Genomic DNA, 25344 nt, shown 5'->3' with positions numbered 1-25344 from the left:
CATAAAGCCTCTGAAGTTATTCTTCCCACGTCTTCACCTGAGAATGCATGACTCAATTTATACCATAATTCTCTCACAGTGTCTTGGATAATTTTTGGCTTAGGGCTGCAATTAAGAGAGCATAAGATGTGGTGAGTTTACACTAACATTAAATTCAGGTCCTATCTAGTGTACAAAACTCTCACTTTTGCAAGGTCTGGGAGAGGTCATGGTAGGCATTAAATAGGACCAAAAAAAAAAAAAAGTAGAAACCTAGTGTCCTACTATGTTGATTGAAAATAAAATGGCTCAAGACAATTAAACGAACTTCAAACACTTATGCGGATTAAGTTTCAAAACAAGGCTATATATGAGAGGAGTGTTATTATTATTATTATTTTGATCTGAGAGGAGTGTTATTTGAATATTTAAAAGAAAGAATTATGTAAAATTGGATTACCTATCCTGTAAATGCCACCCTTTGAGACTGGCAACCTCTCTCATGGAAATTCTCCATGTTTGCACCTTCTCTATGCAGTCCTTGAAACATTCTTCGTGTTTTGCAAAAAGCTAGAGCAAAAGGTCTCAATTGTTTCCATACATTAGATGGATCAACATCATGAAAAATTTGCAGAACTGTTGTTCCTATATCTTTCATGTATCCAATGATTTTTGTAAGTTCATCAAAGCACCGTGTAGAAGATGCATAGTATTTTGAGAGAATGACAATTGCAAATCTTGATTCTTCTATTACTTTTATGAGATTTGATGAAATAGATTTTCCAATCTCAAGTTTTTCCTTGTCTCTAAAGGTGACAATGCCCCTTCTTTTCAAAGCATCATACAGAGGGTTTGTAGAACTATTGAAGATGTCCTCGTCTCTAAAACTAAGAAGGACATCATATTTCCATTATGGTGTTGAAAAAGAAAATGATGATGAAGATAAGGCATTTTTAGTGCTCATGGAAGCCATTGGAAATATACTGGCAGATCTTGAGCCACAATAGAGATTAAAAAAAAAATCAATTAAAATAGAAAAACAAAATTAAGAGAAAAACAGAACAATTTGGTTTGGATATTTCATTTCAGTGATGCATCCAATTAGTTTTTCTAAACCTAAAACAATACAAATTATGTAATATTTAAAACTATTCCCTAATTTTTTTTTTCTTATAAATTATTCCCTAATATGCCAACAAACTTGGCTTGTCACATTACAACAGTACTAGTTGCTTACCCGTGCGATGCACAGGATTGTTTTAAATCAAATGTTAACATGTTAAGGTTTAAACATTTCTCAAATTTCAATTATTGAAAGCTAAATTGGCTCTAATATAAGATGAAACATGTAATATTATGAAGTAATATTAAAAAAGAGATAAATACAAATATTATGAAGTAATAAATTACAATAATCATAATGTGCTCATACATTTGGTTTAATAAGTATTACAAAAGAACCAGTAAATAGAATAAATATACAATTGTGCTTACATCTTCAAGCTTTATCCAATGCTTTTCAAAAATGTATTTCTTCCCTTTCTTAGGCTCTTCTCTTTTCTCTACATCTAAAATCTCCTTAAAGCATGGTTCCTGCAAGTGAATTAATGCTAGCAAATGTGATGCTCTCAACAGAGCCATAGTAGCCATCCACAATGAGTCTTGGCAAGGAATTAATTCACTATGGGCTATATAGGAGAACCACGATTATCTCTAACAATATTGATTAAACCTACAAAATTCTTGGCTTTTGAAAAAGGTCAATGCCATTTTCATTTTGAATAATAATTTGAATAATAGTACTAACTTTATAGTTTTCTTATTTATGTCCTAAATGCATAGATTTCTAAAAATATGGTAGAGGAGTAAATTGAAAACTGAAATGGGATGGTGAAGCTAATTTAACAATCCCAACTCCTAAGCTTTTATCAAGATCCAAGACAATTTCAATTCCTAATATCCAAAACAATTTCAATAACACCAAAAGCATATCCCAAAAATATACAAATCAAAGAGAAGAAACAAATTAATAGGAAACAAACACTTACAAAGGGACCAAGGATCTTGTTCTATTAATGCCATCCCTACTAAAACTCTCATTACCTACAATTGCTCAATGGTGATCTTGCCTACTATATTTGCCATTTATTTTTAAAAAGTCACAAATTCTGGACAATAACAAATAAAAGTAGAAAACTTCTAAAAAATTCATTCAAGCATTGCACAATGTAGGGATGTGTGATCAAATAATGCATATATATATTTGTATGTTTCAAGAAGTTGCAAGGGAACCAAAAAAAAGAAGGTAAAAAATAGTGATGCCAATATCACATTGCACAACTTATTATTGCTAGAACTACCAATATAGCAAAATAGAACTTGGTTGCTCATAGTTTGGCTAGACACGCTTTTAATATTCCAAACTTTTAGTGTGGATGGAAAATGTTCCACCACAACTTTTTTCTATATTTCAGGCTAATTTAGCCGATCTTTTTAATAATATTATTCAGCTTCTTTCTCAAAAAAAGGAAAAAAAAAAAGAAAAAGAAAAAAAGAAAAACAGAATTGTGACACTAAATATGAAAACAAGCATAACAAATACAACAATTTATTTATGTGGTTATGCCCCCAACAACATAGGTTTTTGTTTTTACCTCAACAAGCTGCCTGAGGTTGATCTTTTGTGTAGGTTGTATATGCCTGGAATCACTCACAATATTAAAAGACCACATAAAAACCCAAAACCCAAAATCCAATTTGCATTTAATTTTGGCAGGAAAATTTTGTGGGATATAAATTTAACTAAAGCAACAACTAAACCACAAACCCAAAAATTAATCATTCATATTCCAGATCCCATCAAGTCTCCAATCATGGGCTAACCACAAACTTTTGCTTTTTTTACAAATCAATGTCAAGCATATGTTCTTCCTAAATCAAAACCAAACCCACGAAAACAATATCAATATAAATATGGAGATTAACCCAAATGCTCAAAAGAAAATCAATTCTAAACATAACAAAAGAATAAGATAGAAAGAAATTCCAACATGAGCCAAATTAAGCAAAGGTGACATCATGCAGGTAGCCATTGAGATTCAAGGGAGAGATAATTCTTTCATCTAAGCAGAAATATCCAACCCAAATCCAATAGGGACCACCTGGCTTCCATGTCTTTGGAGGAAAGGAGAAATATTACATATAGTTGATGACTTTAAGCAAGAGTAACAAACGATATAAAGCTAATATATACAGATGAATTTTAAGTCACATGTCAAGTCAATGTACCTAACTCAGTTTCATTTATCTTTAACTTCTTGAGTAGGCTTACATCTTCCAACATCTGCTTTCTCTTAGAACTCAGGCCATGGAGAGATTTGCCCCCTGAAAGAGCCAACCATAGATTTGTTAATGTCAAATGTCGACATAGCAAAAATAGTTTCAGAAAGCATATTTTCTAAGCCACAATGTTATGCCAATCTTTCATTATCAAGTACATTTCAAATTGACAAATGACTTGAAGAGGTTTTTTATAATCGTCCTTAATTTCACAACCTGTTAAACAAACTCACAAATTCTTTTTATTTATTTTTCTTTAAATATACGTTTCTTCACTGCATATGACAGAAATTCCCACAATAGCAACATCAATTCCAAATATGGTATAGTATGGCAAAAGTTAAAAAATGACCATGGTATGAAATCAGCTTAGGAAATTCTAATTTTTCAAAACGTTATCAATTTATCACAATGACATCCTAATGTTTACGTCTGTCCCTTTCCTTCAACCTTTTATTCTTCGCCAAGTAGACATCTTCAGCTTGTGGCCTTGTGCCATCACAATCAACTTTATCTGCTGTTACATAGTAACTTCCATTAACAGCATCTTGAGGGTCATGCACCCCTGGAAAAACCATAAGTATATCTTAATGAAAGAACCGAGTGATCTAGTCACACTTGGGATAGACTGTGTACAACATTGTACATATTGTATAGCATTGTGCACACCATTGGACAGCATCATTCAATTTTTTGGATAAATTTCTGAAACCATTTGTGATGTGACTCAATCCATCTTGCAATAGTGCTACAACATTATATTACAAATTAATATCACAAACAACTCAACCCTTCCCATATAGTCTCACCATAACACTATTATGATAATCTTTACTGAAGTTAGATTGACCCATGACGGACGAAAAGCACTTAGAAAGTTTATCCATGACAACTGGTATACTTTGGACTTGTGTGAGAAGTAAACGTTAATCAAGGAAATGAAGATCTCACCTAGACTTAAATCATGAGATTGAGATCGGCCAATACTCATTATGAGATTTATTAATTCCCTTCAACCAAACAAAATAACAGTTTATATTAATTTGTGAGCAACTGCGAGTTCAACAATTTTTTCATAAACACACCTCCACTTTTTGAAATTCCAATACAAGGTTTATCAATTCCAAAGCTAGTCTCTGTTGCAACAATGCAAGAATTAGCTTGGGTTAGGTTTTGAATTATTGAAATCGTATTGTATTTTAAATACAAACCCACAAGATTTTCTTGTATTCAGCTTTGGACATGTAAATATGTAACGAACAATACTATGAAACCAATTAATGTTGTACCTGGAAGGAGTATCTAGGAAAGCAAGCGTACCTAGGCTTAGGGGAAGGAACAAACATAATATATGAGAATCCAAAATAAGCAACTAAAAATTGAACTGCAAAGAACTAAAGGTCAACGTGAAACAAATATATGAGCCAAAGATGGAAAAAATTAGTTAAATAATTTAAACTGAGGAATTTAAAAAATCAAAGAAAAAAAACCATAACAATGTCAAGCATCTGTTCTTCCTAAATCAAAATCAATCAGACCACAATACCAAAATGTAAGGTTGAATTTAATCAACCATTTTATTAGCTTTATTCCGTACCAAATTTGCTTGTATTTCAGCATTTAGTAACCCTGTATTTAGGTGGGTTTGTTGTAAGGGTAGTGAGTGAGATAGAGTGTTGATTGCTCAAGAGTGTTCAAAAAAACAGAGACTCGCGGCTTGTTCTCGCGGGTGGCTCGCGGCTTTAAGTCGCCAGACGCAACACACGTGCCAAGCGTGCCAGAAGGTGAACAGTCATGTTAGCTGGAGCACTACAGGACAAAACAGGACAACTGGCCATACGGTTATCTCACGACTGGATCTCGTGACTCAGTCAAGTCGCGAGGTCAAGCTGCGAGCCACCCCTGTTTTGTAAATCCTGACATTTCACATTCCTCTCTCACTCCAGTATAAATACCCCTTATACCCACAAATGAAAGAGAGCTTTCAGAGAGAATTTTGAGAGAGAAACCCTAAAGAAAAACAAGATTGATTCACCTACAATCTATACATTAGAGTCTCTTCAAATTCCTCAACTCTCTTCCTCTCCATTGTTAAATCCTTAAGAGGCATTTTACCAAAACCTTGTTCTCACCATATTCATCACTGTGAGAGGGCTGTTTGGTTTTTTGGGAAGCAGTTAGGAAGGAACCAATCTACATTGGTTGATGCTACGGTCTAGTAGTGGAATCCGGGAAGGTAGAAAAGAAAAAAGTTCGGCGCAACCTTGTTGGAGCAAGAAGCTTGGAAGGCTTAGGTGCACTGGGTAGATTAGGCTTGGAGGGTCTATTGCTGTCCTTGTATCCCAACTACATTTTCTAGTGGATTGTTTACCGCTTGGAGGGCGGCAGAGAGGTTTTACGCTGAGGGCTTCGGTTTCCTCTTCGATAACACATCGCGTGTTATCTTTGTGTTTGCATCTTCCTTCCCTTTTATCTTTGCCTTTTATTATCTGCTGTGGGTTGTGATTCTAATTTGTCTTAGATAGTTTATCCAATTCTATATTATAGCTTATGTTCATTTTCCGCACACTAATTGTTTGACATAAAGCTTGAATTGGTTAATTTGTAAATTGGGGGTCTAAACATTCAAGGGTGTTTATACACATATTTGAACTTTCACAAATCCTAAATCATATTTCCAAATTAAGAAAAAGAAAAAGAGAGAAATATTTCCTCCATTTCATCATTAAGTAGGCTGCCTTTCCCCTGTTTGATTTCAATTGAAAGACTTAAAATCAGAGAAAAGAGAAAGAGGAAAGCAAGCGTACCTAGGCATTGGGTATGGATTTTGATTTTCAATTAAAAATAATAACAGGTAGAGAATGAGTTGCATAATAAAGAGAGGAAAACCAAAAGATGCAGAGGCGGCGACCCGTGGTGGCAGCAATCCGTGGCGGCAGCAATCCGTGGCGGCGATGGCGGCAGTGGGAGAATATGAGTTTTAGGTTTTGATTTTGGGGGAAGGATTCCAGTTGTTGAGTTGTGCTAGAGAAGGTGGAGCTGTTGAGTTGTGGGAGAGAAGGATTGATAGTGGTTCTAGGTTATGAAGAGAAAATTGAGAGTGAAGATAGGCAAAGAATCGGGTTTGAGAGAGAAGCAATTTTTTGTGTATATTGGGTTTTATGTATTATTGGGTTTTAGAGAAAGCAAAAATCAGAATTTTTGTTTTTTCTTTTTTTCTTTTAAATGATTATCGGGTTTTAGAGAAAAAAAATTAGAATTTTTGTATTTTTTTTTAAATAATGCTAACGTGGAAAATTATGGTGCTAGCAGAGGCTTTGGTTTTATATATACTAGCTTATAACCCGCACAATGTGCGGGACACTTTCATTTCTTACAAAAGACAAATTGTAGGTGAAAATTTAAACATTTTATAGTTAGATAATACAATATATATATATATATATATATATATTTTTTTTTTTTTTTAAAAAAACTTGCAAAGAAATAGAACTATGAAATCTAATCTTGTATCTTGAAATTTCTTGTTCATTCAACAAAATTTGAAATAGACCTAAAAAAAATCGTCTTTTTTCATCACACATGCACTCAAGCACATCAAAGAAAATGATGTTTTTTTTATTTTTTTCTCTTTCTTTTTTTTCTCTTTCTTTTCACTCCAAGAGTTAATTATTTCAAGCATGTTCCAAATTTCTGAAAAGACATACAAAATAAATTCAGGGTGGTCCAAGAGAGATAATAGGTATATTTGTTTTTGCTAGAAGCAAGTATCAGTGTCTTCATCTAACAATAATTAATAATTAAAATATCATGAAATTAAAATCTTATAGTAGTAATCTATGAATTACGTCAAACTACAGTAGTAAGTAGTCTCACAAAAACTTTAAAAAATTAATTTAAAAAAAAAAAAGAATATTGCAAGGAATGCACCAACTGGCAAAGTCATTCTATCACTTTAACACCACAAAAAATACCATAACTCCACATACTGTGAGACAATTGTTTTTGCAGAAAATAAAAACAAATAAATTGAATAGTTACTTCATAATTCAATAAAAATATCCTCAATGTACAACATAATAATTCCATACATTCTTGAAGACTATACTGTCATCAATCAAATACATTTAGTTCAAATTAATCTTCTCCAAAAATTGCTAAATCTATCAACCCCTTCGGCTTTGGAACTGAACAATGTAGTTAGTGAACCATCCAAAACCCCATGAACCATGGCTACCCCTTCCCTTTTTCTTGCTAGCAAACTCAAAGCAGAGTCTCTAGCAAATGCAAAACTCAATCTCTAGCTATATCTTATGCCCTTCTTGTTGGAACCCCATATATCGTCCGAAAATCTATGTTACCGTCAGTAGGAGCACAAAGGGAGTCATCTTAAGCATATTCAAAGGGATTTTGAAGTGAAACTTGAAGCAAATATCCTAAACTAATTATCATAATACAATAACATGATATAGAGATTCTATATTAATATGAAGAAGGCAATAAGACTAATAGCAAAACAATGACTTTTCTATCACTAAGACACTATCCCATCTTCATTGCAGCAACTGCTACTACATCAGATGAAATCCCTACCTGAAACAAACATGCTCTCACATTCACCACAGAATTTGAAAGCCAAAAAGTCCAGCAAGTAGCTACTAAGAACTTTAGAAATCATGTGTTTAACCAATAAAATGAGTTAGGAATTCTTTTAGTTGAGGATTGGAAAAAGGGGGAACTATGGCTACCAAGACTTTTGAAATAAAACCTGAACATAATAAAATCAATGACTTTAGCATAAAACTCCTAAAAAGCAAAGTAAATAATACTATTGATAATTTGGTGGAATCTATGGGAGTATTGGAATCTATTGGAGTCATTTAAATATTCACCTCCAACACACAGCAAGTTTTTGCACAGTTGCATCATCAACTCTTGTACCTTGAAAAATTACAAAATCCATTACTAAATCTCCTTCATATCATGTTCTAATTTTTATGCATTCTATTAGACGTAAAGAGAGACTCGCCAAATTTTGTCATAAGCAGAAGAATTGTTAGTGTATACTGTTGTAAGATAGATTGGTAAACAGCCTATTGGGAAGATTTCTGTGACAACTACTTGGGTATCACCATAACCAATGACCCTATGGAACAATAATGGAGAATTAGGAATCAATAATCATAACAATTCATTTTCCAAGGAAAATAAAAAGGATTTTTTTTTTTGCTAATAATACTTACTGTAACAGCATCTATTTCATTCCCTCCAATTTCTCCAATCATGAATATGGCTAAATTAAGTTTCTCAACACAATCTATAAAACATTAAAGAAACAATAAAGAAAAAAAGAGAAAATGTAAATAATAAATTTAACTTTGTATTAAAAGCTTAATTCAAATGATAGGCTAACCATCAACATTGTTATAGATCCCATTGAAATATGTTGACATCCAATCCAGTTGAAATTGAGAGAGCTTCTAGTAGCTAGCTATAAAAAAAAAATTTTGCAAGAAATATGTCAGTTATATTTGTTGTTTGTGCAATTCAATTTATATTCTAGGCATATTTGTTGATAGATCAATTAGGTATTTGTAAGTTATATTATAGACATGTAGTTTATACAATACAATTAAATTTTAGTAATGGCATATTACAGACCTTAATGAGACTAACACCACCTTAAATCTGCTAGGTTTAAAATGGTCTAAAGGAATGTATATGACACTGATTGAGTTACTGGTTAATAAGAGAAAGCATCACCGATAGCTCAAAGGAACTTTAATTTGCTTATAAGTGGAATATAAGATCTTTTCTATACTTAGCAGAATCAATTACACACCTGCTAGGGAAGCCCTCAAATTGGATGTGGATGCCCAAGATTGATGTACTAATCTAGATAGATAAAAATTTCATAGAATGTTGTTATCAATTGAAATTGGCAATTAGTTCTACGTAATAGAACTTTTTAAAAACACTGGTAACATTATTTTGAACTAAATTATTTATTTTTCCTTCATTTTTAACTTAATTTTATTTAACTATCATGTGCATCGTATGGGTTAGCGATTAGTTATTTGTAATAATAATGTTCACTCACTATAAAGATTACCATTTTAAGTAAATGATTAAATCCTGTGTTGGAGTTTGGACAAAGGAAAGGTATGGTCCTAATTTTTTTTAAATTTGAGACCAAAAGATTTTATAACTTTTCTTTTGGATAGAAATTTATAAATTACTTGTTGGTTTTAAGAACTTTCCTATACACCAGAGATTAGGGATGGCAATTTTTCCCCGCCCCGCTTAACCCGCCCCTCCCCGCTTCGCCTCGTGCGGGTTTTCCCTGCCCCGCAAAGGCAATGGGGCAGGGATGGGGCAAGATCTTAGCCCCACACCATGGGGCGGGGCGAGGATGGGTTTAGACTTTTTAGACCCGCTCCGCCCCACCCCACCCCTCCCCGTCCCCGCCCCGACCCGCATTACTAAGGGTTATAATTGTAAATTCTTCATACCCTAAAACCCTACTATTTAAACAAACATATTAATATTAGCATATTTTATTCTACTCAATGTGATTCTCTGTCTTTACTTTGTTATGTGTAATAATATAAGATTTTTATTTTATTTTTATGATTGTCTTGTTAAACACTTGGATATATTATTCAATTTTTTCTAAAAATTGATTTGATTTGATGGGATAAATTTTTAATTTCAAGTATATTTTTATTAATGAAATAAGTTTCATAAAAAAAATTGTACTAGTTGTAGGGCAAATTAACAAAAAATAGAGTTTTACGGGACAGGACGGGGCTTTGCGGGGCCCCAAAGGGCGGGGATGGGGTGAGAAAGTATTCTCCGTCATGTGAGGCAGGGCAGAGATGGGGCAAGACAAAACCATGCGGGGCGGGGACGAAGACCCCATCCTTCGACCCTGCCCCGCCCCATTGCCATCCCTACCAGAGACGACTGTGGCTTGCCAATATGATGAGAAGGAAGTTCGACTGGTACCAAAAATAGATTCATGGTGTATATTTATTAACAGCTTTGAGCCAATTCCAATCCCAATCCCAAATTCAATTGAATGGATTTTTGTTTTCTTTTTAGAATTAATTGAATGGAATTGATTAAGGCAAAGCATTAACACAAGAAAACGTTGATTTGATGTGGTTGTGTACTTGTATAAATGTTCGTGATGTTGAATTTTAATGTTTGACATATTATTATGGGGCCAATATAAGAACTTCTTTTTTTTTTTTTGAGGGGGACCAATATAAGAACTTTTTTTTTTTTTTTTTTTTTGAGAAAGAATATAAGAACTTAGTTCGCAAGTTTGCTGATAAAGTGCATGGAAAAAGATTTATTTAATATTGAAAAGGGAAAAAGCATAAGGAGAGAGTATATTGTAATTTTATATGTTTTAAATAATCTAACCAAAATTGTGCATTTTTTAATATTAAGTTAATTTCATTGTATCACTAGCACTTCCACTCCCCAAGATATGATTATTAATACAAGTACCATTAATTATTAATAGTAAAAAATGGACATGATCAGATCATGGGTGTCTTATCTCCATCACATTCCATCTTTGAGACGAAAGCAGGTTGGCAGAGGCATAGTAGAAATATTTTGTCATCCTTATTAAAGATGACTTTAACAATATAATATATTTTAAAGAAACGACTAAACCGTATATAATATATTTTAAACAATATAATACAGTTAGGTGTGGGTTATTAAAAACTATTTCCACTTATCATTTCTTCCGAAGGAGAAAACTTGCGTAATACATGTCGGTCCAAGTAAGGTGGGACACTTTTGTCATTCTTATTAGTAATACTAATAGATATTGTGGGAGGGTTTCATAGTGTAGTAGTGGTACACATGTGTCTTGGGCTCAAGCTTATAAGACACATGTGGAAGGCATCTCTCCCTAATGTGGGATTGAGCAAAACCGTGAATGCCACGAATAAATCGAACCTAAAGTGGACAATACCTGCTAATTGGGGGCTGAGACTATGAAACCCTCCCACAGATATTATACTTAATAATAATTTTTTTTATAAACTCAATTTTTAAAAAGCTCATTTAATATATATATACATACATATATATATATATATGTGTGTGTGTGTGTGTGTGTATACTATACTTTAAACGAATTTAACCCAAAAAAAAAAAAAATCAATTCCAAATCTAACGATCTTTTGTATCTATAAGATCCAAATGATATGAACATATTATATGATGATTGCTTTTTTTAGCATACACCAATTATTTTTTTAGTGAATGTGGAATTCGATTAGAATAAGAGACTTTCAATTTTAGCTAATCGTATTCCCTCAAAAAAAAAAAAAAAAAAAAAAAAGTTTAAGCTAATTTACAATCTCTTGTTTCAAGGAAAGACCCTTTGATTCCATTCACATCGCCTTTGTACAAAAGTTTATTTATTTTCATATTTGAAGGGATATGTGTTTTTATTTATTTGTGGTTGTACCTAATAATTTATTTAGGTTGCCTATGTATCCTTGGCAAGGATCAAACCAATTAGTAGTTCTTAAATTGAGGTTTTAGATTTAAAATCCTCAAATATGATTTTGTCCACTTCAAACAATGGATATTTTAGTCAAATACTTGGTATTTAACTATGCACTTACTTAATTTTGTTTTTGGGTGAGATAATTTATTTTAATCTCAAGGATAAGTCAAGAACCCATGTTTTATGGAAATTGAACCAAGGATTCTCTTTTTGAGAAATTGAATATCCAGACAAAATTTATGTTCTTTCTTTTGCTTCTTTGTTGGAATTTTAACTAGAAATGTGGGTTCCAGTTAGCTCAACTGGTAAAGTCTATGATAATCGTATAAGAAATCTAGGGTTCAATCTCCACTCACACCAAAATCCGATTGGTATCTTAGTCTGATAATAAAGAGTTACTATCAGGAACGGATGCCATAAGAGAAAGAAAACTCCTTTGAAGTAATTTTATTTGAGAAGTGCTATGTCCACAATATTTTCACAACAAATCATGAGTAGTTAGTTGTTATTTGTTCAAATTTGAACTTACAACTGAGATTACTTTTTTGCCCTAACAATAACAACCAGTAACAACTTGTCACTTATAATTTTTATGAAAATGTTGTGAAAATATTTTTAGACATATCATTTCTCATTTTATTTTTATGAATATGTTTTATAAATTGGAAAACTTTATTAAATTTTACTATTATTGTGACAAACTAGAAAGTTGTCACAATTATTGTCACGATTATAAAGTTTGCTGGGAGTCGTTCTTTCTCACACAGGGTGAGTCCTTTCTTTTTCTTTTTCTTTCCTCCTACTCTACTGTTGAATTCTAGGAGAAATCTGGGTCAACCTTAAGTGTAGGTACCCAATCCTTTTCAGATTATTGTTTTGTTAGCATAGACTCGGATTCTATAGAACGTTTACAGAGGGTTAGCTTGACAGCGGAGGAAGATGAGGTGATCATGGTTCGGTCGAAGCATCGCAAGAAAACTTTAGAAGACTGGTCCCTCTATTTGCTAGGAATGTTTCACACAACCAAACTCATTAACTTTAGAGCTGTGAAAAACCATCTACTCTCTGCATGGAAGATGGGGGGGAACGGTGTAAAAATTACAGATGTTGGGGACGGACTGTTTCGGTTTAAATTCTCAATGGAAAGCCAATTGAAGTGGGTTATTAACAATGGTCCTTGGAGTTTTGATAATCATATCCTATTACTGCAAAGGTGGGAGAAAGGAATGACGGCCTTTTCGGTTAACTTCTATGAAGCACGGGTGCATTTCGGGACTCGGGTGCGTGTGCAGGTGCGAGACTCGGCAATTTTTGAAAGGGTGGATGCGGGTGCGGCTGGACTCGGCGATTAAAAAATTATTAAAAATATTTTTACAATATATTTTTAATATATTGCTAAGCATACTTTTTCACATTATATAAACAAATAGCAAATTTAAGAGCAATAGTAGATAATAACTAAAACATGATGTTCATAAATTAAATACAATCCACAAGATTGAAACTAAAACATTCCATGATGTTCGGAAATTGAAATACAACTCATAAGTTTGAAACTAAAACAAAATAAAAGATAATCAACAAGACAATCAAACACAAAGATCATCATCCTCAAAATCAATAGCTTCACTTCAAACTTCACTTTCACTAGTAGTAGCACTAGTGTTAACATTCCCAATAACCATGGCCTCCAACTCTGGCTCATCAAGTGTAAGAGCTGCATTCTCAAGAATTTGAGCTCCTCCATGTATGTCGCTCTCATTCCAAGAGTCTCTTGCAATATCCCGCATCTTTGTTGTTGTATGTATGTACTCTTCATTGCACCTTGACAAGAGTCGAAGATTAGAATGCACATATACCAAATCCTCAGCGCGTGCAGGAGCCATTTTGTTTCTTTTTAAGGAATGAATGAATTTGTATGTGCTCCAATTTCTCTCAGCACATGAGGATGAGCAAGGTTGTCCAAGAAGTTTAAGGGCAAGGGTTTGAAGAGTTGGAAATGCGGAGCCATGGTATTGCCACCAAACCAAAGGTTGTAAAGCCCACCTATCTGTCAAGGCACCTGGTGAAGGAAACCTCCCTCCTGAAAATTTAGCAAACTCAAACTTCACCACCGTTGAGTCATTCTCATCTTCAAAGTATCGCTCCAAACACTTGCTTTTTTCCATAGAAATTTCATGATCCTGATGTGGAGGGATGTGTTTTGGATTCTCTGAAAGCCATTCAATGAAGTAATACCTAGTTAAGGATTAAAAAACAAATATAGATGAAATGTGTGTTTTACTAAAAGGGTGAACTAAGGAAAATAGAGAATAAATGTACTTACTTAGGATTTAAGGAATGAGCCAAGCAATGTAGTGGTGTACAATTTTTAGTCCATCGATCAGTGAGTATATCATACACCACATCCCAAAATGAGCTATACTGATCATCTTCCAAGCCTTCATGCCGATACATTACTACCTTCACCTTCTCTATCATTGAATCCCACATGTCATACACAAGATGAAGACAAGGCTTATTTGTGTCGGCTATTCGTAGCATATTATAAATGGGTGCTGTGAATTCAAGGATATAATCAATATTATCCCACCAAAGATCACTTAGAATCATATCTTTCACCTTTTGAGCTTTTCCAACATCATCCTCCCTATAAGAAACCCATTGGTCACTAATAGCCATGGCTTGAAGGCATCTTTTTATCAACTTCAACATTTTCAACATTACAACCACCGAAGCAAATCTAGTATCAGCAACTTGGAGTAGTTTTAATGGACAAAATTCATTAAACATTGCCAACCTCATTGAATGGTTCATGATAAAAACACGTATAAAGGATGCATCATTAGCAACACGTGTAATCCAACCACATTCCTCATATGTAACTTCATTCTTTTCAGTGTTTTTTGCTGCACATATATTCTTCAAAGCTAGATTGAGAGTGTGGACAAAACAAGATATCCAAAATATTTTAGGATACTCACCTTCAATAAGAGCTCCAGCAAACTTCATCACATTAGCATTATCAGTGATGACTTGGACAACTTTTTCATGTCCAATCTCTTTTATAGCATTCTTCAACACCCCAGCAATATAATGTTTGTCTTTGAACTCACCTGACCCATCAATTGCCTTTATAAACACTGGACCCCCATCTCATACAGCCATAATATTAATAAGAGGCCTCCTTTGTGGATCTGACCATCCATCAGAAACTATACTTACACCATTTTCAAGCCAAGAGTCCTTAATTGGTTTCAAAAGTCTTTCAACATGAGCTCTTTCTTTTTGCAAAAGTGTTGTTCTCAAAGCATTGTATCCAGGAGGAAGATAACCCAGAATGCTATGGGTAGCAGCAAATGCATAGGAACTACGATAATGTGGGTTCCTTGCAAAGTTAAACGGAAGCCCACCGGTGTAAAACATCCTAACAATTCTGCTATCCAAATAATGTCTAGCATTATTCTGGAATGCTTTCTTCAAAGTAGTATTCATAGTCACCTTCCTCCTCTTAGCATCAACCGGATTTGTACTATGAGTACTATCACTCCCTTCCTGTCTCCGAAATGGGGAAATAGGTATCCCACGGCCTGGGGGAGGTAGGGGTAAGGGAATTTGACTTCTCTGTTCTTTCTCTAACTTATTATTCTTAACTTGATCATGCATTCGCTGCATTTCCAACCTATGGCTATTTGACACCTTAACACATGCTCAAATACCTTTGCTAGAAATATGTAATAAATGAGTCTTAACCCTAGAATAGGATCCCATAAAAACTTTATCACAATAGTTGCACTTAAAGTATGTGTTTCCACCTGATTTAACAGAAGCACCAGGTGGTTTTTCTACTTTAGTCACATACTGCCAAAGAGGAGAATCATCATTTCGCACTTCTTGATTAGAAGAAGGTGAACTTTCTGTGCTATTAACTTCGTCCATTGCAAATTCAATAGATTCAATTTAACCTACAAATAATAACAATTAACTAAATAAATTAATGATAAATCAAACCAAGTTCACAGCAAAAAAACACAGAACCACATAACCTAAAAAAACCTTTAACTCCCACAAATCATAGGTTAACAAAACCTTTTAACTCACACAAGAACCGAAAAAACAAGCAAAAAAACGCAGCAAGCAGTCAAGCACACAAATTTTCAGATTCACAAATTCATTTCTAAGCAATTTGAAAGAGAGAAATCGTAAAAAAAAAAGGAGTAGAAATTCAAGAAAGGAGAAGAGAGAGCACACCTGAAGGCTGAAGCAGAGCACACCGCACTCGTAGAGAGCTCAGAGCATAGAGAACAGAGATGAGGGATGGAGCACAGTCGCACAGAGGAGAGATGAGGGACGAAGTGAGAGAGGGTGTTTGAACGAAGTGAAAGTGTCTGAAAGAGTCCTAGGTATTTAGGTTAAGTTCAAACAGTGCGTTTTGCACCTTTTTTTTTTTTTTTTTTTTTTGAATTTCGGCCTGACTCGACTGTTTCGGCTTGAACCGGCCATTTCGGCGGTTTCAGCAGATAGGGCCCGATTTGAGCTGCATCGGCACCGATTTGAGCCGCGTCAGCGCGAGTCGGGAAATCCACGCGACACGACGTGGCACGGACATGTGGTCTGCGGCATCCCTCCCGCGTCGCGGCGTCCCGCCGCGTCGGACGCGGGTGCACTGGGTTCGGAGCCGTGTCCGTGCATCCCAGGTTAACTTCCAAACTATTCCGATGTGGGTGCAAGTGTGGGGACTACCCTTCGATCTGATAAACAAGGAAGCAAGGATAGATATTGGACAAGGAATTGGTAGAGTCATTGAGGTAGATTGCAAGGCCATTGCCTCAGACCAGGCAAGGTTTCTCCGGGTCAGAGTTGACGTGCCCTTAGATAAGCCAATATGCCTGGGAGCACCAGTACTCAGTCCGGAAGGTGATAAGGTTCGGGTGGCTTTCCAGTACAAACAGCTATGTGGTCTGTGCTTCCATTATGGCCTCCTTGGTCATGAGGCAAAAGCATGCAAGACCACGAAACTGTGGGTGCAAGTGTGGGGACTACCCTTCGATCTGATAAACAAGGAAGCAAGGATAGATATTGGACAAGGAATTGGTAGAGTCATTGAGGTAGATTGCAAGGCCATTGCCTCAGACCAGGCAAGGTTTCTCCGGGTCAGAGTTGACGTGCCCTTAGATAAGCCAATATGCCTGGGAGCACCAGTACTCAGTCCGGAAGGTGATAAGGTTCGGGTGGCTTTCCAGTACAAACAGCTATGTGGTCTGTGCTTCCATTATGGCCTCCTTGGTCATGAGGCAAAAGCATGCAAGACCACGAAACTGAAGGTGAGGGAGGAGAGTCCTTATGGCGAATGGCTACGAGCGACTGAGGATGTCCCACCACAGACTAGCGACTCTCACCGAGATGGAAACCCCAACGGTCACAGCATCGATGGTGCAGAAACAGAACCCCTGCAAAATTTTAATTCGGGTAACGGACACTCCTATCATTCAACGACAGTAATTGAGAAAGGAAATTCGGAAATTATGGAGGTTGTTGAACGCACTGAAATTATGGAGGATGATGGGAAAAATCCCGAAAAGTGAGTAGAAGTAGTAGTAGTAGTACAATTATGCTTCTTTATTTTGGAAAATTATTAGGTACTCCCGGAGTACCATAAATGCGTACTTCCCCCTCTTACATAAATGGTGAGTCCCACCATAAATTTAATTAGTGGGACTCACCATTCATGTGAGAGGAGGAAGTATACATTTATAGTATTCTGGGAGTACACAATAATTTTCCATTTATTTTGGTGATCCTTTTGTTAAAAGTTCTTAGTCCTAATGATTCAATTTGGAAGACTACTTTAAGTTCTTATTGAAATTAAATTTTTAGGTTGCTAATTTGGCTTATTTGGAAATAGTTTACAAAATAAGAGAGCTTATATATGGGCAGGACTAATGACTCAACTTAATTCTTTAATTAGTATGTAATACAAATTGGAAAATTTTTTGAAGTGCTATGAAGCATATAATATATAATTTTTACCTAATAATACACTTTCTGTTCGGATCTTTCTGCAGCTTTTAGCTGCTGTCCAGCTTTTACCTACGCAGGTTTTCACTGTTCTCATCACATATTGTGTTAATAGATGCACAAGAAATAAAGTCTTTTCTTTTATTTGTTTGGCCAAGTGACTCTTTCAATTGGAAAATACTGTCTGTCTTATGGCTAGATGCATCTCGTTGGTATTGGAGGGGTTAATCACACCACAACAGTGGTGGCATTCCCTCATATAAAATTTCCTACTTTGTCTCCTAGAGAAGTAGAGTGGTGATAACTTCCAATGCAATTACTTTCTCTAGTGAATGGATATGACTCTACAGAGGATTGTGTTTGTTCCTAAAGTTACAACTCTCCGATTGGGTATAAGGGTGTATAAAAAGGCCCCGAGTATTCAGGCCATTTGATCCCTATCTCCTCTCATTTCTAGAGAAACTCTGCATGTGATTTTCACTCTCATGGGAGTTTTATTTCTCTAGAACCCACTATCTCAACCATTTAATGGCCTTTGGATATTATGCGTTGGTGGTGGTGTTATCATATATGTTAATAAAAATACAACTTTGGAGTAGACTTGTAGCATGAAAACATCCAACAGCTGAATGGAATAGAACTATGGGAAGAAACATGGTTGTGGTTATTTGACACCACAAAAGAGACAAAACAGTTGTGCCTTTGCTGCTATAAAATTTAAGAGTTTGAAAATTATTGTTCAAGGCTTGGTCAATGTATGAATTTAAGAAGCCCTTATGAAAGGCATCAACAAAACTCGAAGCATTGGACCTTAGGATTTTACTTGTGTGTGTGTTGTTCAAGACTTTGGCAGTGGTTTTTAGATGTGCTTTTTAGAGCAATCAGTAGTTTTTTCTTTTTTCTTTTTTAATGCGGGTTTGGATAAAATAGAAATCTTTCTTGCTATTATGATTTTGGATTTGTGGAAGCTGAGAGTAACATCTTAGGGTCTTTTTTTGAGGGCTTGATAACATGTTGGAACACCACCTTAACTCAAAAGCTTACCCCAGAGGGTTTAAGCCAACAAAATTTTATTACCACTTGTTACTCTAGTCAGTATTATCCTATGTGAGACTTGATCACTTAACCAATAACATGAATATTCCAATAATTTCTTTCTCATTTCTATATCTAACTTATTCTCATTTTATCCATGTAGTTAATTATGTAAGGTCTCTAATTTCTAATGAAGAACCAGGCTTGGCTACACGTAAATTGATGTGGATTTGGATGGAGCAAAAGCAAAATTTGTTTTCATTGAGATATTTCTGTTTCTAGTGAAGGGGCTAATTCAACCTCCCAAGAGTAACAATCCCACAGAAGGAAACAAGGAGCAGATGGAGGAAAAATTTAGATCATCATTGCTTCTCTCTGTTGTGATCCTCCTAATTGCGGTTGTGGCTCAAGTCCAAAATGCTAGAATCACCATAACTTCAGCAAAAGAACGCAAGAACAAACCACATTATTTGATCAACAGGGAGGTACCATTGGTTAGTGAGTACCTATTAAGTTTCAGCCTTTTTTCCCCCTCTATATTGTATATGTTGCAAAACAGTAATGTTTCCAAATAAGGTCTTGAACTCCTACTTTTTTTTCGTAAATAAAATCCTGAAGGTCTTGAAGGAAAATTCACATACTTCCAGTCGTCTTTCATGGATATTATTGAACACGTTTGCCAAGTTAACTTCATCCATTACATTATCTGTTAGCAATTCAGCTTCAGACTGCAGTACCCAACTCCAATTGAACAATGCTACGTACATCTCAGCTTGAGAACCCTGCATCTGAAAGACAGCGGGTCAAGTGCTGGGTTTGCTTTTTCTAAATTCATCTTTGTTCTTCCACTCACATGAATGAGTTGGAATAAGTGCCAATAAGCACAGCTAGCAAAATTATATTTTGAAGTTATAACTAATTAAGTAAATGTGTCTAAAATAAAGGAAAAAATAAAATGCTGCTACCAACAAAACTTTAATTATGAAGGAAAACAAAGCTAGTGCAGGGTAATCATGAGAAAAAAAAAAAAAAAAAAAAAAAAAAGTTGATTAAAAAGAAGAAAAAAAATAAAGAGAAGTTCAACAATTTTCAATGATGCGGTTCTTGGAATAAGTGCCAATAACAAATCTAATCTGTAGCTAGCAATATATACAATTTAGAAAAGTATATGCCAAAGGAAAGCAAAAAAGATAATGCAGCAATGGACAAAACTAGGATTAGGAAAAAAGACAATGACATACAGGTAATCAATAAAAAATTTAGGAATTAGTTTGGATTCATTGACTTAGAGAATTTTTGAACCCTTCACATTCCTTCAACCTTCCAGGTCACTTTCACTAGATTCCTGCCAATCATTGAGGTCCTCACCACATTCCAAGTACTCCTCACAATCAGAGTCACCATGGCCATAAATTTTGAGTGTTTCAATCCTTTGTGGCTATCGTAGGTCATTAGAGCTTCCTTCTCCACTAGGTCCAACTCCATCATAATCATGACTGGTTTCGTTGGCTTTGTTACCTTTTGCTTCCACCACTTAATTGTCAAAATTTTGAGGGAGAACATCCAAGCTCTTATGAGGAATGATGCTGTTGTTTCTACTATGAGCTATAGCTCGATTGAGATCTTCAATGTCTTTCTTGTATACCATATGCAACCCATATTTCTTCACCTCCAAGTCTGGGCCAGTTCCAAAATAAATGCTAATCCAATTGAATCCATTCGAATCACATCCCCACAATGATTTTCTCTCTCCCTTGGGGTAGAATTGAGGAAGCAAATAAAGTAGTCAAATATGATCCGATAAAACAACAATATTGCCAATGGCTAGAGCAGAAGATATGCGCTTTCCATTGGCTGTCAACCAACAAAAAAGTCAATCGCAATTGTGATAAGAACAAAATACAGCACAAATAGCAATCCCCATCCACTCATTATACAATTGAGAATAAGATTCTTTTATATTCACTTCAGCTCCTATACTTTGATGGCTAAACCATTCTAGAATTTCAGTTCCGGGAATAACAATGTTATATGCACTAAGCATATAAGACAAGATATTGAGAAGACCTTAAGGCATGACTGTTAGACCTTGACAAGCCAAAGAAGACAAAGAGAGAGTGAGAGAAAGAGACCTGAAGGTGTAGGTCCCTGACGGGACTGCTATCCACATTAGGGACCCTAATGCTGAGGAAGTTCTATTCGGAATGAACATAAGGTGCTTTTTTATAATTGCAAAAAACATGTCAATGAAGTCTTGATTGTCAACCAGTTTACTGCAATCAGAAAGATAGTCTTTGCTCAATTGAAGAATTTGGTTGCAATATATCTGGAATAGTTTCCAAAGAGGTACAACCATATCCATTAATGTAACCAATATTTAATGGAAGCATTGGCAACAATCGAAGAGTCGTGCAATTCTCCACTCGTAAATATATCAAAAAGGATAGTTGAGCAATGCTTTCCGGAAGGCAACCAAAATGGTTTCCACTTAGATCTAAATGTTTTAAAGAGAATAAGCAACTAATACCATCAGGGATTGCATTGAGATTTCAATAACTTATATCCAAATGGGTCAAAGAACACAATCCCGATAGAGAAGTCAGTACCAAGCTAGAGGGAATTGAAGAACATATAAGTCTTGTAGACGTTCCAATCACATCAAACTTCTCTACACTTTTAGTTGTCACCAAGTTCTCTAATAGTTTGCTAAGCTTTGTGCATCCGGAAAGTTCGAGATTTTCAAGTGACTTCATATTAAAAAAAGCATCATCAAAGGTAGAGAAGTCATAAGGAGAGGGGCAGTGTGGAGGATTGGAAGAGGGGAAACTGTTCGGGTGTGGGGAGATAATTGGCTACCAGGGACTGACACGAATAGGGTATTATCTCCATGTTCGCATGGTGCAGGAAACTTCACAGTCAGCTTTTTCATTGATCAAGTGAATTGTAGGTGGAGAGAAGACTTGCTGGACTACTATTTGATGGACTTTGAGGTAGCCAAAGTGAAAGCCATCCCCTTGCCCAGAACGCAGCAGCAAGACACTTTGACATGGCCACACAACCCCATGGGTGAGTATACAATGAAATCGGGGTACAAGTTTCTGCAGAAAGAATTCCAAAATCAGCAACTCAGTCCCTCAAATCCAGAAGCAATGAAACCTTTGTGGCAGGAAATTTGGAAATTAAATGTTCCCTCGAAGGTAAAGAATTTGGTGTGCAGAGCATGTAAAGATTCTTTGCCAACGAAATCAAACCTGGTTCGAAGAAGAATAACTGATGACAACACCTGTGATTGCTGCAAAAGTCATAGTGAGGACGTGATTCATGCCTTATACTCCTGCCCGAAACTCCCAGACTTATGGAGTAAATGCCCACAGTGGAAACAAGCAAAGCTGCTGTAATGCTCAAGCTTTATTGATATTATGAGTGTCATCTTGGCTGAACAGAAAAACCCTGCTTTATTTTCGATGGTGGTATGGACCATATGGCACCAGCGGAATAATTGTTGGCTTGGAATACAAAGTGTTGTTGCCCTCTCAAATTCTGGAGCGAGCAAAGGAGAGGGCAATCACACATCACCTCCTACAACTACCCCGGCTTCATGTTGGAGACCTCCAGACCAAGATTATGTCAAAATAAATTTTGATGGTGCACTCTTTAGCAAGGAAAACCAGGCTGGAATTGGAGTTGTCATACGCAATGAAGCAGGGCTGGTTTTGGCTTCACTTTCATAGCAAATACCATTACCTGCAACAGTATTAGAGGTGGAGACACTTGCTGCAAGAAGAGCTCTTGAGTTTGCAACAGTGATAGGGTAAACCGAGTTATTCTTGAAGGGGATTCTACAATTCTCATCAAAGCACTCCAAAGCAATAATCACTCCTTGGCTCAATTTGGTCACATAGCTGAAGATGTTAAATACATTGCCTCATGTCTTCAAAACTATATGTTTTCACATGTTTTAAGGCATTGTAATAAAGTGGCTCATGCTTTAGCAAGAAGAGCGCTTTCCTATCCTTATATATTAGTTTGGATGGAAGATGTTTCACCAGACATTTTTGATGTATTCCAGGCTGATTTGAAGGGCCTTTCTTAATAAAACACAAAGTATTTCTTCTCAAAAAAAAAAAGTGCTAGGAAGAGACATAAGATTTTTGCAATCTCTTACACTCAATGAAGCACGACTTGTTAAATTCCCAATTGATGTAGGTAAGTTTGTAATACCAGTGCTATCCAAGTAAAGCTTTGATAGATGTTTCATGTTTTCCCCAAACTCAGGAATTTTTTTTTTTACCTTTGAGCAACCAGAAAAAATAAGAATCTCAAGAGACTCCATTGCAAACTTTTTTGGAAGATTTTTGAGATTTTTTCGACCTTTTAGATTAAGACGAGTAAGCATTTTAAGAAAACTGATTGATGTTAGAATCTTACATAAGTTTATACAATCTTTGAAAGTTCAAATAGTGTAAAAACACCCTTAAACGGTTAGACCCCCAATTTACAAATTAACCAATTCAAGCTTTATGTCAAACAACAAGTGTGCGGAAAATGAACAAAAGCTATAAAACAGAATTGGTAAACAATCTAAGCCAATTTAAAATCACAACCCACAGCAAATAATAAAAGGCAAAGATAAAAGGGAAGGAAGATGCAAACACAAAGACAACACGCGATGTGTTATCGAAGAGGAAACCGAAACCCTCAGCATAAAACCTCTCCGCCGCCTCCAAGCGGTAAAAAATCCACTAGAAAATGTAGTTGGGATACATGGACAATAATAGACCCTCCAAGCCTAATCTACCCAGTGCACCTAAGCCCTCCAAGCTTCTTGCTCCAACGAGATTGCGCCGAACCTATTTCTTTTCTAGCTTCCCGGATTTCGCTACTCGATTATAGCATCAACCAATGTAAATTGGTTCCTTCCTAACTACTTTCTAGAACACCAAACAGCCCTCTCACAGTAATGGATATGGTGAGAAAAAGGTTTTGGTAAAATGCCTCTCAAGGATTTGACAATGGAGAGGAAGAGAGTTGAGGAATTTGAAGAGACTCTTATGTAAAGATTGTAGATGAATCAATCTTGTTTTACTAGGGTTTCTCTCTCAAAATTCTCTCAGGAAGCTCTCTTTCTTTTGTGGGTATAAGGGGTATTTATATTGGGGTGAGAAAGGAATGTGAAACTTCAGGTTTATCAAAACAGGGGTGGCTCGCGGCTTAGCCTCGCGGCTTGACTAAGTCGCGAGATCCAACCACGCGATAACAGAATGGCCAATTGTCCTATTTTGTCCTGTAGTGCTCCAGCTAGCATGACGGTTCAACTTCTGGCATGCTTGGCACGTGTGTTGCTTCTAGCGGCTTGCAGCCGCAAGTCACCCGCGAGATCAAGCCGCGAGACTCTGTTTTCTTAAACACTCTTGAGCATTCAACACTCTATCTCACTCACTACCCTTACAACAAACCCACCTAAATACAGGGTTACTAAATGCTGAAATACAAGCAAATTTGGCACGGAATAAAGCCAACAAAATGGTTAATTAATTTCAACCTTACAATCTTCAAGATCCAATTTCTCAAGAACTGGGACTTCACTAAAATCTGGGGTTTCAATAAGTTCTAGAAAATTTTTTAATAAAATGAATTTCAAGCTTCCAAAAGACTACAAAAGTGAGGAAAAAAAAAAAAACCCTTAAAAAAGTTTGCTTCTACAAAGTCTTATAGTTTAATGAAACTTAAAAAAAATAAAAAAATAAAAAAATAAATAAAAATTGTATAAGGGTTCCTAGATTACCTTTGTTCCTTCCCAAAGTCATTCAATGTAGCTGCAATTTAGGCAAAGTTTAACAAGCTCATTTGATTGGAAATATAATGGCAAAGATTTTGAAGGGTACCCAGTACCAACTCCAATAAAAAAATCTTATTCTATTAGGAAGATGTTTGGGATCATGCATTAGTTTAACACCATGAATTTGGAGCACTTATAGATAATTCATCCTTGAAAAGGACTTAGGATTCCAATATGCAAATTTGGGGTCAAACAATTCTAATACTATGCTTCGAACCGCCTCTATTCCCTAAACAATTAGGAAAAAGGGATTAGTGTAAGTAGAAAAGCATAGAACTATTATAATTTAAATTGCTTTTCTTAAAACAACAAATATAATAAAAGTATTTTCTCATGTTATTTAAGTATAACATCATACTCTAGTACACTTCCCAGCTATAAGGGACTCCTGACAAACTCTAACCCTAGCCATTTCTTATACTGAATTACACATCCATAATTGTTGGTAATAAAATTTTTATGAGAGATTTATCAATAAGAGTCCTTGATACAATTTGAGGGTAAAGAAGAAGATAATTTAGTATGTTCATGATGCTTTCTTGATTCTTGTGATTTAAGAAACGCCCAATATTTAGGAAAATTTCCTTCTCTATTG

At 35.5% G+C, this 25344-nt stretch overlaps 2 protein-coding genes across 2 annotated transcripts; both read right to left on the bottom strand.

The window, feature by feature from the left end:
• Positions 1 to 439: 439 nt before the first annotated feature.
• On the bottom strand, positions 440 to 3896 carry LOC115985097 (disease resistance protein RLM3-like). The gene is made up of 4 exons (XM_031108066.1): positions 3749 to 3896; positions 3268 to 3363; positions 1038 to 1095; positions 440 to 866 (listed from the first exon to the last, which is right to left on the bottom strand). Exons 1-4 carry the CDS (start codon positions 3894 to 3896, stop codon positions 440 to 442), a joined length of 729 nt encoding a protein of 242 aa, XP_030963926.1.
• Positions 3897 to 13488: 9592 nt separating this feature from the next.
• Positions 13489 to 15532, bottom strand: LOC115985096. Its single transcript, XM_031108065.1, has 4 exons — positions 15083 to 15532; positions 14842 to 14989; positions 14184 to 14787; positions 13489 to 14095 (listed from the first exon to the last, which is right to left on the bottom strand). The coding sequence occupies exons 1-4, from the start codon at positions 15530 to 15532 to the stop codon at positions 13489 to 13491; spliced, it is 1809 nt and encodes a 602-aa protein (XP_030963925.1).
• Positions 15533 to 25344: the final 9812 nt, after the last annotated feature.

This window comes from Quercus lobata, chromosome 4 (assembly GCF_001633185.2).
Source record: "Quercus lobata isolate SW786 chromosome 4, ValleyOak3.0 Primary Assembly, whole genome shotgun sequence".
NCBI classification, from domain to species: Eukaryota; Viridiplantae; Streptophyta; class Magnoliopsida; order Fagales; family Fagaceae; genus Quercus; species Quercus lobata.
This window is presented reverse-complemented; position numbering and strand designations above follow the sequence as displayed.

Excerpts from the sequence above, each read along its gene's own strand:
- LOC115985097 (XM_031108066.1), bottom strand. The coding sequence starts at position 3,896 with ATGGTTTTTCCAGGGGTGCATGACCCTCAAGATGCTGTTAATGGAAGT. Across the intron at positions 3,364-3,748 it reads GTTGAAGGAAAGGGACAGAC|GGGGCAAATCTCTCCATGGC; the intron begins GTAAACATTAGG and ends TGGCTCTTTCAG. Across the intron at positions 1,096-3,267 it reads GATAAATGAAACTGAGTTAG|GTTTAGAAAAACTAATTGGA; the intron begins GTACATTGACTT and ends GTATTGTTTTAG.
- LOC115985096 (XM_031108065.1), bottom strand. The coding sequence starts at position 15,532 with ATGCAGCGAATGCATGATCAAGTTAAGAATAATAAGTTAGAGAAAGAA. Across the intron at positions 14,990-15,082 it reads ACTCTTGGCTTGAAAATGGT|GCAATTGATGGGTCAGGTGA; the intron begins GTAAGTATAGTT and ends GTGTTTATAAAG. Across the intron at positions 14,096-14,183 it reads GCTCATTCCTTAAATCCTAA|GTATTACTTCATTGAATGGC; the intron begins GTAAGTACATTT and ends ATCCTTAACTAG.